Consider the following 12,970-nt stretch of genomic DNA (forward strand, 5'->3'; position numbering starts at 1 on the left):
ACGTGTGCTCTTCCGACCGTTTTTTTAGCACCAACTGATAATATCTAAATTCATCTATTTATGTGACCTCAAAGTGTACCAAGTTTCGTTAAAATCAGAATTTGACACTTCGCAAGGTTCCCTTGTAAGCTTTGAGTAACATAGGTGCTTACTACTCGTGATGACGGTTTCCATCTCATCGAGCATCCGCAACAGTGTACTAGCGAACGCTTTACTGTTAGTCGAAAGGAGAGACTTGTGTCTTGTCGTGCAGTTGATTAGCAACTTCACCGAAGAACGCACGTACATTTGTCTCTTCTTTAGGGTGGTGGGATGAAAATGTTTCACAGTAGGATCATAAGCCGCTGCTATCTTCAGCAAGCTGTATATCAAATTATTTTATATTCGGATGTGATATTGGTTCTTACGTTGTGAATACATTATGAATTAAACTCACTTATTGACGGCCGCATCGATAGGATGAGTTTGATCTTTGCCCAGGCATAGAATCACTTTGGGATCGCAACTCATTACATGCCAATTAATCACCTGGTCGTATGCTGCGGCGTCGATTAAATGCCAGGAGAAGCTCTCGGCTTCCGTAACTAACTGCACCGCTTTCTCATTCTGAAACATTGTTTGAATTAGGGCTGTTACTTTTTACTCACTTCGAATATTCGAAGCTTGGACGTTAACTTCGACCTTTCGAAATTTAAGGTGCCTTCGAATCTTCGAAGTTTCAAAGTTTTGAAAAATACATTAAAAATTTGAATCTTCTTAATTGGATTGTTTTATTAGTCATTATCTTTCCTGATTTGCACATGTATCAAGTTTAATTATTAATTTGTAATATTTCAAATATTTCAGGTATTTCAGGTATAATACTGTCAAATTTTGTAGGAATAATTTCGTATATATGTATTAATTCTTTTTATTTACAATATTTGTAAATTTTCTGAATAAATTTATCATTTGCACAAATGTATTTTTCGAAACTTCGAAAGAGTTCGAAGATTTTAATACAGAAGCTTCGAAGTCCGAATGTCGAAGCTTTCGAAGCAAATCATCGGTCCTAGTTTGAATTAACTTAAGTTCTATTTTTCTGTCAGTAAATGCTTTACTGAGTTTATATTTTATATCTGTCAATCTTGAAAATTAGATTCTCCTATCTCTTCTACTTCGTTTATTTCTCAAATTTTAGAGTTTTACTCTCTTCTCTCTAACCTGTCTGACGTTTGGCTCATTAGACAGCTTCACCAGCAAATTCAGCAGACAAACATGCATCCTGGCGGCGACTGGCAACAGTTGCGTGGCCATCAACTCGCTGATCCAGGCAGACCAATTAACCCAGGTGAAGATACTCCCGAGGAACAGGTGACAGTCCGGCAGATACTGATCGATAACTCTGATCATTAATTCGACATCATTGATGGCGGGGCAGAAGCGATCCCAAGGAAGAGATAACAAGTTACCATGCACAACGTTCAGCACATGGTCCTTGACGGATGCGTGAGCATAGTTGGCCACATAGAATTGCCATACAAAGCTGAGAATCTTGCTGGATGCTGGCATAGTGTCGATGATGAAACGAACGCACTCGGCAAACATCGCCATCGTACGGTTTGCGTAAGGACCGTCGGTGATAATCCACGGTAGCAGCACCGACCTGTCGTCCGTCAATTGCTGGATCCACGCGGCCGTCGGCTCCCGCAGGTTCCTTGTCCAGTATGGAGTGATCCACGGTGCATACATCTCGCTCAACACCGGCCAGATCTTCTCGCACACTGACAGATCATGCGATAGTTTTTTTTTTTTAGATGTGATTATAGTTTTTATATTCAAATATATAGCTGTAAGACTATTTAAGATTTTTGAAATTTAAGATTCCAAAAAAGATATTTGAACAAAATTTGGCTCGTTATTGTTATACAATAACTAAAAAGAAGTCAACGGTCAAGGATTTGAAGATTAAATTAATGCGATTGAGAAAGTCCAAGGATCAAAACTAGTTTCGTTTTATGATTTTGTGTTAGAAAAGTGATAATAAATTATTTAACACCTGTAAATTTTTGCTCGTCTTTGACCGTTGACTCCTTTTTATTTAAGATATTTAAAATTTTAAGATTCCAGAAAAATATCTGCCTACATTGATCAGCAAGCGATCCTCGATCAGCCTGCAACGTCAATACGACTAGAGCGTGGCCGACCATACCCAAAAATATAGTCAACGGCTCATTGTAGCTTCTATACTTCGGATAAAGTCCGTACAATCCATACTGCAATCTCTCTTTCATGAAATGTCGGCTTAGAAGCACAGCGGTGTCGTGCATCTGAAATCGCACGAAAAGTATCATGAAGCCTGATGCTAAGTTTTATTATCACGTGTAAAACATGAGATGTTTCTTTTTGTACGCGCATAATCGTTTCTGGTGACAAAACTATTTGTGGAATCGGACCTCTTGGCGAGACAACAGCCTCTGTTCCGTAGCATAGTGCCTGATCTCGTCTCTAATCTTGGGAGGATTTTGAGATGGCGCGATATTCTTCGGCTTGCCGCTGAGAGCTCCCAACAAATCACGCCACACATCCAAAGACAAATTCTGACTCTCGGATCCTCTCAACACCGCACTCAATACTTCACCATAGTGTTCGGGGAATTCGTGCAGAAGAATAAGTCGCAGGTGGTTTCGGAACAGCTGCGTCAATAATCATAATTTTATCTACGTTTTTCTTTAAATAGATAAATGTAACAATATTTCGATCTAATTGAAGTTTAAGTTATCAGATCCAACATTTGGGACGAAGGATTGAAGAGGATACTCACTTCATGCAGCATCAGCTTTTCCTCTTCGGGATTCAAACCGATGTTACATAACGCCCTAGAAACTAGATCTATAAAGGTGGATCTTTCGCTCAATCGGGGACGACGATAGTTTAACCAGCTGCCAACATCAAACTGTAACAGAGACGATAATGATCCAATGGTCGCAATCGAAGATGATAATTTAGTTCGATTCTATTCACTTTCGAGAGCAGTACGAAGCATAAATCAACATTGGATCCGGTGGACAAGTCCACGACGGTTTGATACATCTGCAAGAATGTGGTGGCTCCCCCGGCGACAGGAGTGAAGTGCGGTCCCAACAGACCTCCGAGATTAGGCCTCTGGATTATGGTACTTAATAATTGTGGACCCTGAACTTCCTCGCCGCTAATAAACAACTGAAAACAATAGTAATTCTAAATGTGCAAGAAACATTTTTATTAAAGCAGTTATTCGGTATATATTTAGATTCAGTGTTTCTTGTGTTTCATAAATTCGTAACGCTAAATTAGTGCGGCAATTCGTCGTTTGTTTGTTTCAATTTTGTTCTATGAGATCTCGTACGCAGTTAAAAAAAAGAATAGATAAATACATGCACTCTCTGGCTTTGTTATTAGACACACATCATAATTTTTATTGACTTCCGATGATTAAATTTGTATTATAATTCATTTATCATTGTTGCAATCAATTAAAATGTAAAGAAAATATTAGTTGTCTATAAAATGCATTTATTTTATTGAATGTCACTTATTTGTTACAATGAAATATAAATATGCGGTTGTGGAGATAGCAAAAAAAACGCCCGCGTTTTCTGTTTCTATTGTAGAAATTCATTATATGTATTTGTTCACAATTAACTTTAATATAAATATTACATAACATTATTATTAAAATCAAGACTTTAATAGCCGTCAATAATGATTAACAAAATATTTAAAAAAACATGTTTTTATTTTAAAATTAAATAAAATTAAATAAATATTTGATAATAAATATTTGTTACGAAAACTGTGTTTTTATTAATTGAGAATGTTCAAACAAAAGAAAAGACTATACTTTAAAAATGTAAAAATAAAAATACTTATCGTTTTCAAACACTCAAGATAAATAAAAAAATCCGTGTCTAGTAATATAGTCAGAGATTGTAATTTATAATTGGAAATTTATCTTTCTTACAAACAAATATTGAAATTTTACACATTAATTATATAAAATTTAATTAATAATAATAATATATAATTTTTAATAAGAATATATGTACCTGGCCTAATTTTTCCAAACAAGTAGTAATAAGTTGCTTTGTGGGAGGGCATAGTGCTGCTTCTTCTGTATAGAATTCTACTAGGTGATAAAATAGCTTAACTCCGCTTTCTTGTACCTTGCGCAATACGGCAGTGTTTTCGTTAGTGCGACTGACAGTTAACTCGTGCTCCAATATCCTGATGAACGAGATAAGACTTGAAAAATATGATCGTGCAACTTTTGTTTTGCTACTATCAATAACTTTAATTAATAAAACTTGAAATAATACATATTAAGATGCTTAGCGCGCACATATTATAGGAATAAAATTAAAATTAATCAATCGGTTAAATTGCTTACGCAATCAAATGATCAGTAAAAACGCAGCCCAAGGTGACCTTACTGGGTGGCGGTTGACTAGCTTTTACTAAAAGATTCTCATACTCGGCCCGGTTCTGAGTTATCATATGGTCCACGCCTTCACTAACGTGAGCTTCTTCAACCTACAAAAAATATAAAAATTTTTCTGAAAACCGACTTAAAAATTTTATTTGTAATTCAGATAAAGACTATTATTTAAAAAATATATATCTATATATTTATAAATCTTTTAACATTTTGACTGCCATATCCATGTTTGGGTGAATAGCAGGTAAATTTCCACAAAAATCTTCAGATCCATTTGTGGGTAATAATTATTTATCCGATTAAGGCCCCTGCTTAGTCACTGCGACCATATTGGACTCGTGACGTCTTAAAACGAGAAACAGCTAGAAATGACACATAAAAGTTTGTTGCGTGCCATTTTTAAATAAAGAGGATTTGGATAAAATTAATAAATAGGATCGCTTTAGAAAACTAGTAAAAATGAATGAAAACTATCCTTTTTCCCTCTGAAAGTCAGTAAATAGCCGTAAAAGACATGCAGAGTGAAGCTTATTTAGACAAGAAAACTCACGACTTGACAGCTGTTGAAAGGAATGAAAAAGATACTTTTACGTATAAAATTTGACAATAACTATAGTTTTCATCCATTTTTACGACTTTGATAAATACGAGACAAGTCACATTTTCACAATTAAACACATAATAACGAAATGGCACGCAACACAAAATTCGTTGTCAACACTTTTCACAGTAGGTCCGTTATTTTCTTCAAGTCGAGTATTCTCTTCATATTCGACTGTGATTAATCAATTTTACACTGCTTACGACATACAATATATTCTGTAGAATTATCACGATTTATGACTTAAAACACATATGACATATTATAGAACGGGCCTAGTATGACAAAGAAGCTTCTAATTTCGCGATATAGCGTCGCCACCGTCAACGCGGAGTTTGTGGCTGACTAGGCAGGGCCCTTAAATACAATTTTACTAAGTATTTAAGACATTAAAGAAACAACATAAATTATATTAAAAAGAAATAAAGTGTCAAAATAATAAGCTAAATTTGTTAATGTCGAAATCAGTCAAAGTGTTAATATTTAATATTATTTACTGTGATCTCGATGATCGCCGGGCCTGCACAATGTACTGTGGGAGGCGTGCCCGATCTAGAGCGTCTCTGGTTGGATGGCGAAGGATCGCAGAGAGCGTGCAAGGTAACGTGATTCTCGTACGTCCGATAGAGAGTTGGGACTAGTTCAAGGAAGCTGCAGTCCGCCGCGGTGTGTTCAGATACCATGAGACTGTAGGTCTGTGCATAGTCAAGGATGACTCTGAGATGCGGTTTGACTAGGTCAATAACAGCAGAGGAATTGTAGATGCTTTCTCTGGCCACGGAGCCCAACACTGGTTGACTTCGGCTCAAAGGCGGTGGCGAAATCGGCGGCTCATAGGAGCTTAGCCTACGGAAGATTCTGGAAAGAGGATCAATCGATTCCACGGCGTTTGAGGGTTGAGAGAACTTCTGGTACTGATTTTCGGGATCGCGGAATGTTGCGCGCTCCCACTCGCAAACGGCCTTGAGCTGGCTCTGCTGCACCGCCCAATAGTCGACATATTCCAGCCAGAGAGTCTGAAAGTTAGAAATTAGTATTATTATATTAATATTATTGTGAATGGTATTGCTACAGAAAATTGTATGTGATTTGAGACGATTCACTTACTCGATCTCCTTGCACCAATAGAATTAGCCTCTGCGACATGTACTGCGGTGGCAGGGCTGGAAGATAAAGACCCGGTTCCTGAAGACGAGGCTCTTCTAACCAAAGACTTAACGTTTTATAAAACCTGCGATAAATATTTTTTTATAAGATATATTTTCAAGATATTTCATTCTTTCTATATATACGAGGGGCGGTTGATAAGTAGTCGGCCTGACATAGAAATGGCACCGGAAGTGTCAAATAGCAATGATTTTTCTTAAGTTTGATCTTTCAGAGGTCTACTGAAAAAGTTTCAGACAAATGCGATTAGCAGTTTGTCTCTTGTGTCGAGTAAAGCAAATAAGTTTTGGTGTTTCTCGAAAAATGGATAAAATTGAATGTCTGCAATTGCAAAAATTACTCCATAAAAATCACTGGGAGGAGGGAAGGGGCTAAATCTGGTAAGTACGGTACATGTGGCAGCAATTCGAAGCGCAACTCATGGAGTCTTGCGACTGCAATTGCGAATGCATTTCTGATTGATCGTTAGCAAACGCGGCATCCATCGCGCTGAAAGCTTTTTCATGTGCACATGAAACGTTTCGTGTAAGATGTTATAAACGATCTATTGAGATGTTTACAATGCCAGCAAGATGACGCACTTTCACTCGTCGATCATTTAATACGGCATTATGAATTTTTTCGATGATTTCTTCAGTTGTAGCGGTTTTTGGGTGTCCTGAATGTTGGATGAACGACCACGTTTAAATTCAGCAGCCCATTTTTTCACTGTTGGAAACGATAGTGAAGAGTCTCCCAAATCCAGATCGTTTTTTATCTCCGTTGGCGTTAAATCTTTCAAAACGAAGTATTTTATCGCTACGCGATATTTAATTTTATACATTTTTTGAGAAACTTGTTTATTTTACACGACACTTATCGCATCTGTCTGAAACTTTTTCGGTAGGCCTCTGAAGGATCAAACTTAAGAAAAATCATTTGACACTCTCGGTGCTATGTCTCGGTTTCTGTCAGGCCGACTACTTAACTCAACCGCCCCTCGTATACATTCACCTACTTTGCAGCACTGAGATAAAATACACGTCGCTCGTCTGTGATTGGTTTTCCATTGTCCGTGTCCTTTTCTCCTTTCACTTGAAAATACTCTGTCGTTTCGTGAAGTCGTTTTTTTAACTTTTTCAAGTAGCTCAGATTTATCATCCCTTCAAAAAATTTTTCTCCAACCCCACCTTTATCCATGGATCTAGAACAATTAAAAAGAAATTGTACATGCTTTTGAATGTTTTTGTTTTCAGATAAAAATTATATGATATAAAGGAGGTCTAAAATAATGATAAAATAAGTTTTCGCAAAAATCGATTTTTTTAAAGAGATCTTTGCATAAAGCTTATTTTCATTTTTTTAAATACAATTATATAATTTAATTTCCTTAGTTTTTCTGCAAAAATATTAAAGTAAATTTTTTTTCAAAAAATCAATTATTTTTTTAAGATATTTTATATTTTATTCTGGCACATTTTGATATCAAGTATAAAATATCTCGTAAACTATTCATTTTTTGGCAACTGCGCCTAAATACTTTTATGCATAGCATTATGTAAATCAAATAATGTAAAGAAAACATATGGTTACTTTTCAAAAAATTATGTAAATTACAAATATACGAGTACATATCTTTTTCAAAAAGCAACTATGTTTCTACACCAACACTAATCTATCTTGTGTTGTGCACAGAAGAATTAAAGTACAGTGGCTAAAAATGAATAGTTTACGAAATATTTTATATAGATTCAAAATATTTTATACTTTATGTCCAAATGTACTAAAAGAAACACGTTATAATGAATCCGTTTATAATGGATCATCCCATATATAGATATATTGCAGAATTATTATTCTGTTAAGGTAATAATAATCACCCTGGGATAGTAGGTGCCCTTGCAAGAAACAGACTGAAGAAATTTTGCCACAAGAGTGGCAGAATTGGATGATCCATTGGTGTATCAAGAGCTTGCTGAGACCAGCGATAAATAGCCAGGTTGTTTACTCCAAACGGAGTCATCTTCACTGTTGTGCAGGCTCTCTGGAAAAAAATTTCGTAATAGATATAATTTTATAGTTCGTTTAACTTAGTTATACTTGAATAGATTGATTTTAAACCTTGAGAGCAGTGTCTAAAGATATCTTGGATTGCATGGACAGTTCTCGCAAAATCTCGCGCCACAGCCCGGTCTTAAGCTCCCTATCGTACTGCTCTGTCGACAGGATCTGATAAGCAAGCCATATCGTCTGAACGGTTCCACCAAGAAGGCTTGCCGAGCTAGAAGATCCAGTTGCCCAGCTCAGAAATGATCCAAACGATCCCGGTGTCCGATTGGATGATATATTCTATGAATTGCATATCCAAATACATTGTTAAATGTACCTATGTAATATAAATACGTTAATGGCAGCCCAAAAATTTATAATATTTCTATTGAACCACATATATAAGATCGTAAAATGTCAAATAAAAAAGAAAAAACATGATTACTTGCGTAATCAAAACTGTAATCTGCAACATTTCAATTTTACAAAAATTATAAACGTCATAAATTTTTTTAACTACCAGTGTAAATATATAATATATAACTGATTAATTTGGTTCATTAATATAAGAAAATAAAATAGATCAATTATTTTTTATGTATCATACCTCATTACTTCCTTCAAGAGCAGGCTAATAAAACAAACATTTCTCACGTTACAATAAAACAATTATAATTTTTACAATAAAAAATTACAATTGTTTAATTTTTTATAACACAGCTGTACGGACTTTCTATTCTAAAATTCTAAAATATTATATACATGATATAATATGATCAGATTGTTAAAACTTACGCAGAAGAAATTCTGGAACATGTTTTCCATCATCGCTCTCGCTTCTAAGTGAAAGAACGCCGTACGGATCACACTGTCCATCAAGTACATAACATTGTGATCTTTGTTCCAATCTTGGACAAGTACTAACACATTCAGCCATAAATGCACAAAACGTTCTGGACTGTTCAAGCAATACCTGCTTGAACAATGTATAAAAAATTGATTAATATATAAAAATAATTATATTTTTAAATGTCTATAATTATTAATCCATTCTTTAGTTTATATTTATATTTTATACTGTATAATTTTTATATAATATATTTTAGTTTCTTTTGACATATTGTTAATATTTTAGTTTCTTCTTTAGAAAAAAAGATTTTATTTTTCTTAATTTTATATTTTCTTGTTATTTCGAAATACATTTTAATTCACACCTACCGTTTATAATGATGCAAGTGAGATTCGATCATGTTAGAGAACTGCCTGAGGATTGGACCAGGAAATTCTGGGGCGATCAGATTCTTTGCTATCTTCATGTACGTTCGGTCGGCATTGATAAGCGGCACGATCAGACTAACAAATTTGTCGTTCTTCAGCAAGGAATCCGGACAATCGAGAAACAACGGTATCACATGATGCAGACATATCAGCACTTGCTCGTATTTGTAGTAGCACTGTAAAATCTGCAGCTGGCTGAAACCCTCGACGCAGATCAGCGGTACCGAGTGACCCCACAGTGTCATCAACACAGAGACATAGCTGGCGATCGGCTGCCTCTCGCGTACACCCTTCGCCAGAATCTCCAAGAAGGAGTCCGACTCCATGTTAGGCACGCAAGAGAGACCCTCGGCCGGATTTGAGATGGTATATTGACACACGGATTTCGATCGGTCCAACTGGTGCAGCTTCAGCCTATTCATCATCTCCCACGCCCACAAGCTAAACGCTTGTTCGCTGTTCTGAGGTCGTACTATTGAAGAAACCTGAAACAAAATAAAAAAATAAACTTGAGTTTTTACTTATCATTAACAAACGTGTTTTGTCAATAATATGGCAATATAATTATTCTCAATCATAAAATACTATAATATCTAACTAGTATGCATATATTCTAATGTATAAATGTACAATGTTTAAATAAAAGTAACCCTTTAATTAATCCTGCTCTAATTTTTCTTTTTACTCTTCAAGGGCAATACGCTGGTATCCTATTCCCGTCAAAATTAAAATATTCAATAACTGAGAGACCTTCAAGGAACTGACAGACATTGAAGCCTCTTAGGCTTACTTCTCTTCTTTTAAGAAGCCCTTAGGCCTTCCACTTCAGAGTTAAAAAATTAATATATAAAAATACATTTCTTTTCTAATTGAAACTAACTTGCTTCATGCTTTCAGTTAACAACGAAGCCGTCTGTATTGGGGTATCAGGCACATATTTCATTGTAAGTTCGACAATTAATAACGCCACTTGTCGATGCAGGTCAATCGGAAGATACAGATTGTCATTTCTGTAAAGGAAAGATTAATCATACATTAAACAATAATTTTAGATTAATAATTTGAAATTTATAATTTCAATAACTTATTGGAAAATAAAAAAAGATACGTTTAATTATCACAGAACATTTGATTAGATCAAATATTAATAAAAAAGAAATAGATAGATTCGAAACTCTTAATGATGACAGGATATTTTTATCTCTTTTCGAGATTTGCATTTTCAAAAACCTTAGAAATATTGAAATAACTCACGTGTCAAGGCCCCAATTCAAATGTGTAAGAACCAATCGAGCCAGATGACTTTCGGATGAAGTTAAAGAATGCTGATGTAACCAGGTGGACAAAATTGTCATATCTTGCTGTTGTGGCACCCATGTTCCTATCTTCAACTCAGTGAACAAATACAAACTCAACTAAAATCATTAAAAAAATTATTACATACATTTTATATATGTTATTTAAAAATATAAAAATAATAAATTAGCTTATTATTATTACAAATATTATATACTTTTTATAATTATATCTTATTTTATGTATATATTACGTATATATATATGTATTTTTTTCAAATAAGAGATATTAATAAAATAATTAAAATATAATTAAAATTGATTAGTGATAAATATGATTTCATTAATATGACATATTTAGAAAAAGAATTTACAGAGAGACAATCATAATATGAAATAAAAATCGTTATTATACCTTTCCAACTGATACAAAATTATCCTTTAATTTTTGCAGGATGTCAGATAAAAGAGTAGGATATTTGCTTGTCAAGTTCGATAAAAGCGACCTTGCATCTTTCGAACAGGATTCTTGGGTTTTCTCGCTGAGAAATCCAATCTATAATTCAATTCATTAGATTAAGTTTAATAATCAAATTTCAAAGATCAAATTTGAATTTGCAATAAAATAAGAATATTTACAAAATGTAAATTATTATAAGTTTTTTTAATTATATATAGTGCGTCTCATAGTTTTCATATTAATAAAAAATTATTTGATTAGACTTAATATTATTTATTAACATACTTGAAACAGATCAATCGTAGTTGTTCTCACAAAATCGTAGTCTTTATAGCCTCGAGCCATGGCCATATTAGCAAAAGTTGTCAGTAGAAAGTAAGACTCGTCACCGGGCATATTGCCCAGCTTTTCTTCGAATTGTTTATGAAGTTCAGGAGAATTCAGCTCTGTTTCCCAATCTGCAATATTAAATCATTGTTAATAACATACTTTACAAAAGGAATAAAAATATAAAGGTCAACAAAATTGTATAACTAATAAAAAGGGACATACTTTGCAATGTTATTATTATTTTATCATAGTTTACCTGAAACTGATGTATTTGATATTGCTGCGTCACTAGATGCACAATCAGAATGCAGGATGTAGAAGATGTACCACAGAGTAGTGGAAGATATAATATGGTATGGTATCGCGGCAAGATATTGCCAGGCACCTAGACGTCGTGACGAGAATATACAGAGGATCGCTCTCAGGAAAAAACAATCGTATTCGGTCTGCAGTTTCAGCAGCATCAATTCATCAATTATCTAAACGAAATTAATGTTAAAGTAACAAAATATCCGATAAATTAAAAATTTAAAAAAAAACTAATACTTATTTGACTTTTTAGTAAATTGAAACAAAATAGGCAAATAAAAATAAAAAGTATCACGCCTTTTGATTGCTTAACTCAATGTAAATTGTAGAATTCTGCAAATTTACAGACTGTAATTTCACATACTTGACTCTTGTCAAAAGCCTCCCACTGATCGCTGGTATACTGAACAACGTCTCTGATCAACGCGCTCAGTCTCTTTGCTAATTGCCGATATCTTGGCGAGTCGTAGGACTTCAGACCTTGCTTCAAAAGTTTGACGAGTACGCTGTGAAATGCGAAAAGACGCAACATGTGATGGTCCGTAATGGCCTTCTCCCCCTGTTCGTATTTGTCGTTTTGGCACTGAATAAACAGCACTTGCTCGAACAACTTATCGAATGGAATCTGATGAAGAAGAGAAATCAAATCACTCTCGAAGAGATTGGCTCCGACATTGGCGATATCTTCGTCCTCCTCGCCCTCTTCATCCAGCATCACCCACACTGTATCTCCCGGACTGCTTGTGGTATCCTGTAAGGATACTTGCACCTGCGTAGCAAGTTTAGTTGAAAATATGAGAATAATTTAAGAAGTTAAAACATCCTGCTTAATCATGGTGTCTGGCGATATCTGATTAGTCAATTCAAGGATAATTCCAGGACATTCCAGGTAAAAGTTCTGGTTTTTCCAGATCGATTAATTTTCATTATTTATAATTAATTTTTATTAATTTGCACAATATTATATGTTTTGTACTCATAAAATAGAATTCTATATGACAAATCAATTAAAATGTAAACAAATTTAGAACAATATTATTTATTGC

At 34.5% G+C, this 12,970-nt stretch overlaps 1 protein-coding gene across 1 annotated transcript in view; it reads right to left on the reverse strand.

Annotated features, from left to right (window-relative positions):
• Nucleotides 1-12,726, reverse strand: part of LOC105449747 (ectopic P granules protein 5 homolog) — a gene marked incomplete at its 5' end in the record, with an annotated part of 15,214 nt that extends 2,488 nt beyond the window's left edge. The window contains 23 exons of the mRNA XM_011689131.1: nt 153-361; nt 437-606; nt 1,204-1,763; nt 2,126-2,309; nt 2,436-2,675; nt 2,804-2,935; nt 3,004-3,201; nt 4,068-4,245; nt 4,409-4,551; nt 5,555-6,073; nt 6,165-6,288; nt 7,222-7,407; nt 8,084-8,247; nt 8,325-8,552; nt 8,860-8,883; nt 9,048-9,225; nt 9,471-10,015; nt 10,411-10,540; nt 10,785-10,945; nt 11,241-11,381; nt 11,571-11,743; nt 11,872-12,094; nt 12,289-12,726. Of these exons, the coding sequence (XP_011687433.1) occupies nt 153-361; nt 437-606; nt 1,204-1,763; nt 2,126-2,309; nt 2,436-2,675; nt 2,804-2,935; nt 3,004-3,201; nt 4,068-4,245; nt 4,409-4,551; nt 5,555-6,073; nt 6,165-6,288; nt 7,222-7,407; nt 8,084-8,247; nt 8,325-8,552; nt 8,860-8,883; nt 9,048-9,225; nt 9,471-10,015; nt 10,411-10,540; nt 10,785-10,945; nt 11,241-11,381; nt 11,571-11,743; nt 11,872-12,094; nt 12,289-12,726 (5,248 nt within the window). The remainder of the gene's footprint in view (nt 1-152; nt 362-436; nt 607-1,203; nt 1,764-2,125; nt 2,310-2,435; nt 2,676-2,803; nt 2,936-3,003; nt 3,202-4,067; nt 4,246-4,408; nt 4,552-5,554; nt 6,074-6,164; nt 6,289-7,221; nt 7,408-8,083; nt 8,248-8,324; nt 8,553-8,859; nt 8,884-9,047; nt 9,226-9,470; nt 10,016-10,410; nt 10,541-10,784; nt 10,946-11,240; nt 11,382-11,570; nt 11,744-11,871; nt 12,095-12,288) is intronic.
• Between the last annotated feature and the right edge of the window lie 244 nt (nt 12,727-12,970).

The sequence above is a fragment of the Wasmannia auropunctata genome, unplaced genomic scaffold (assembly GCF_000956235.1).
Source record: "Wasmannia auropunctata unplaced genomic scaffold, wasmannia.A_1.0 LD336074.1, whole genome shotgun sequence".
NCBI lineage: Eukaryota > Metazoa > Arthropoda > Insecta > Hymenoptera > Formicidae > Wasmannia > Wasmannia auropunctata.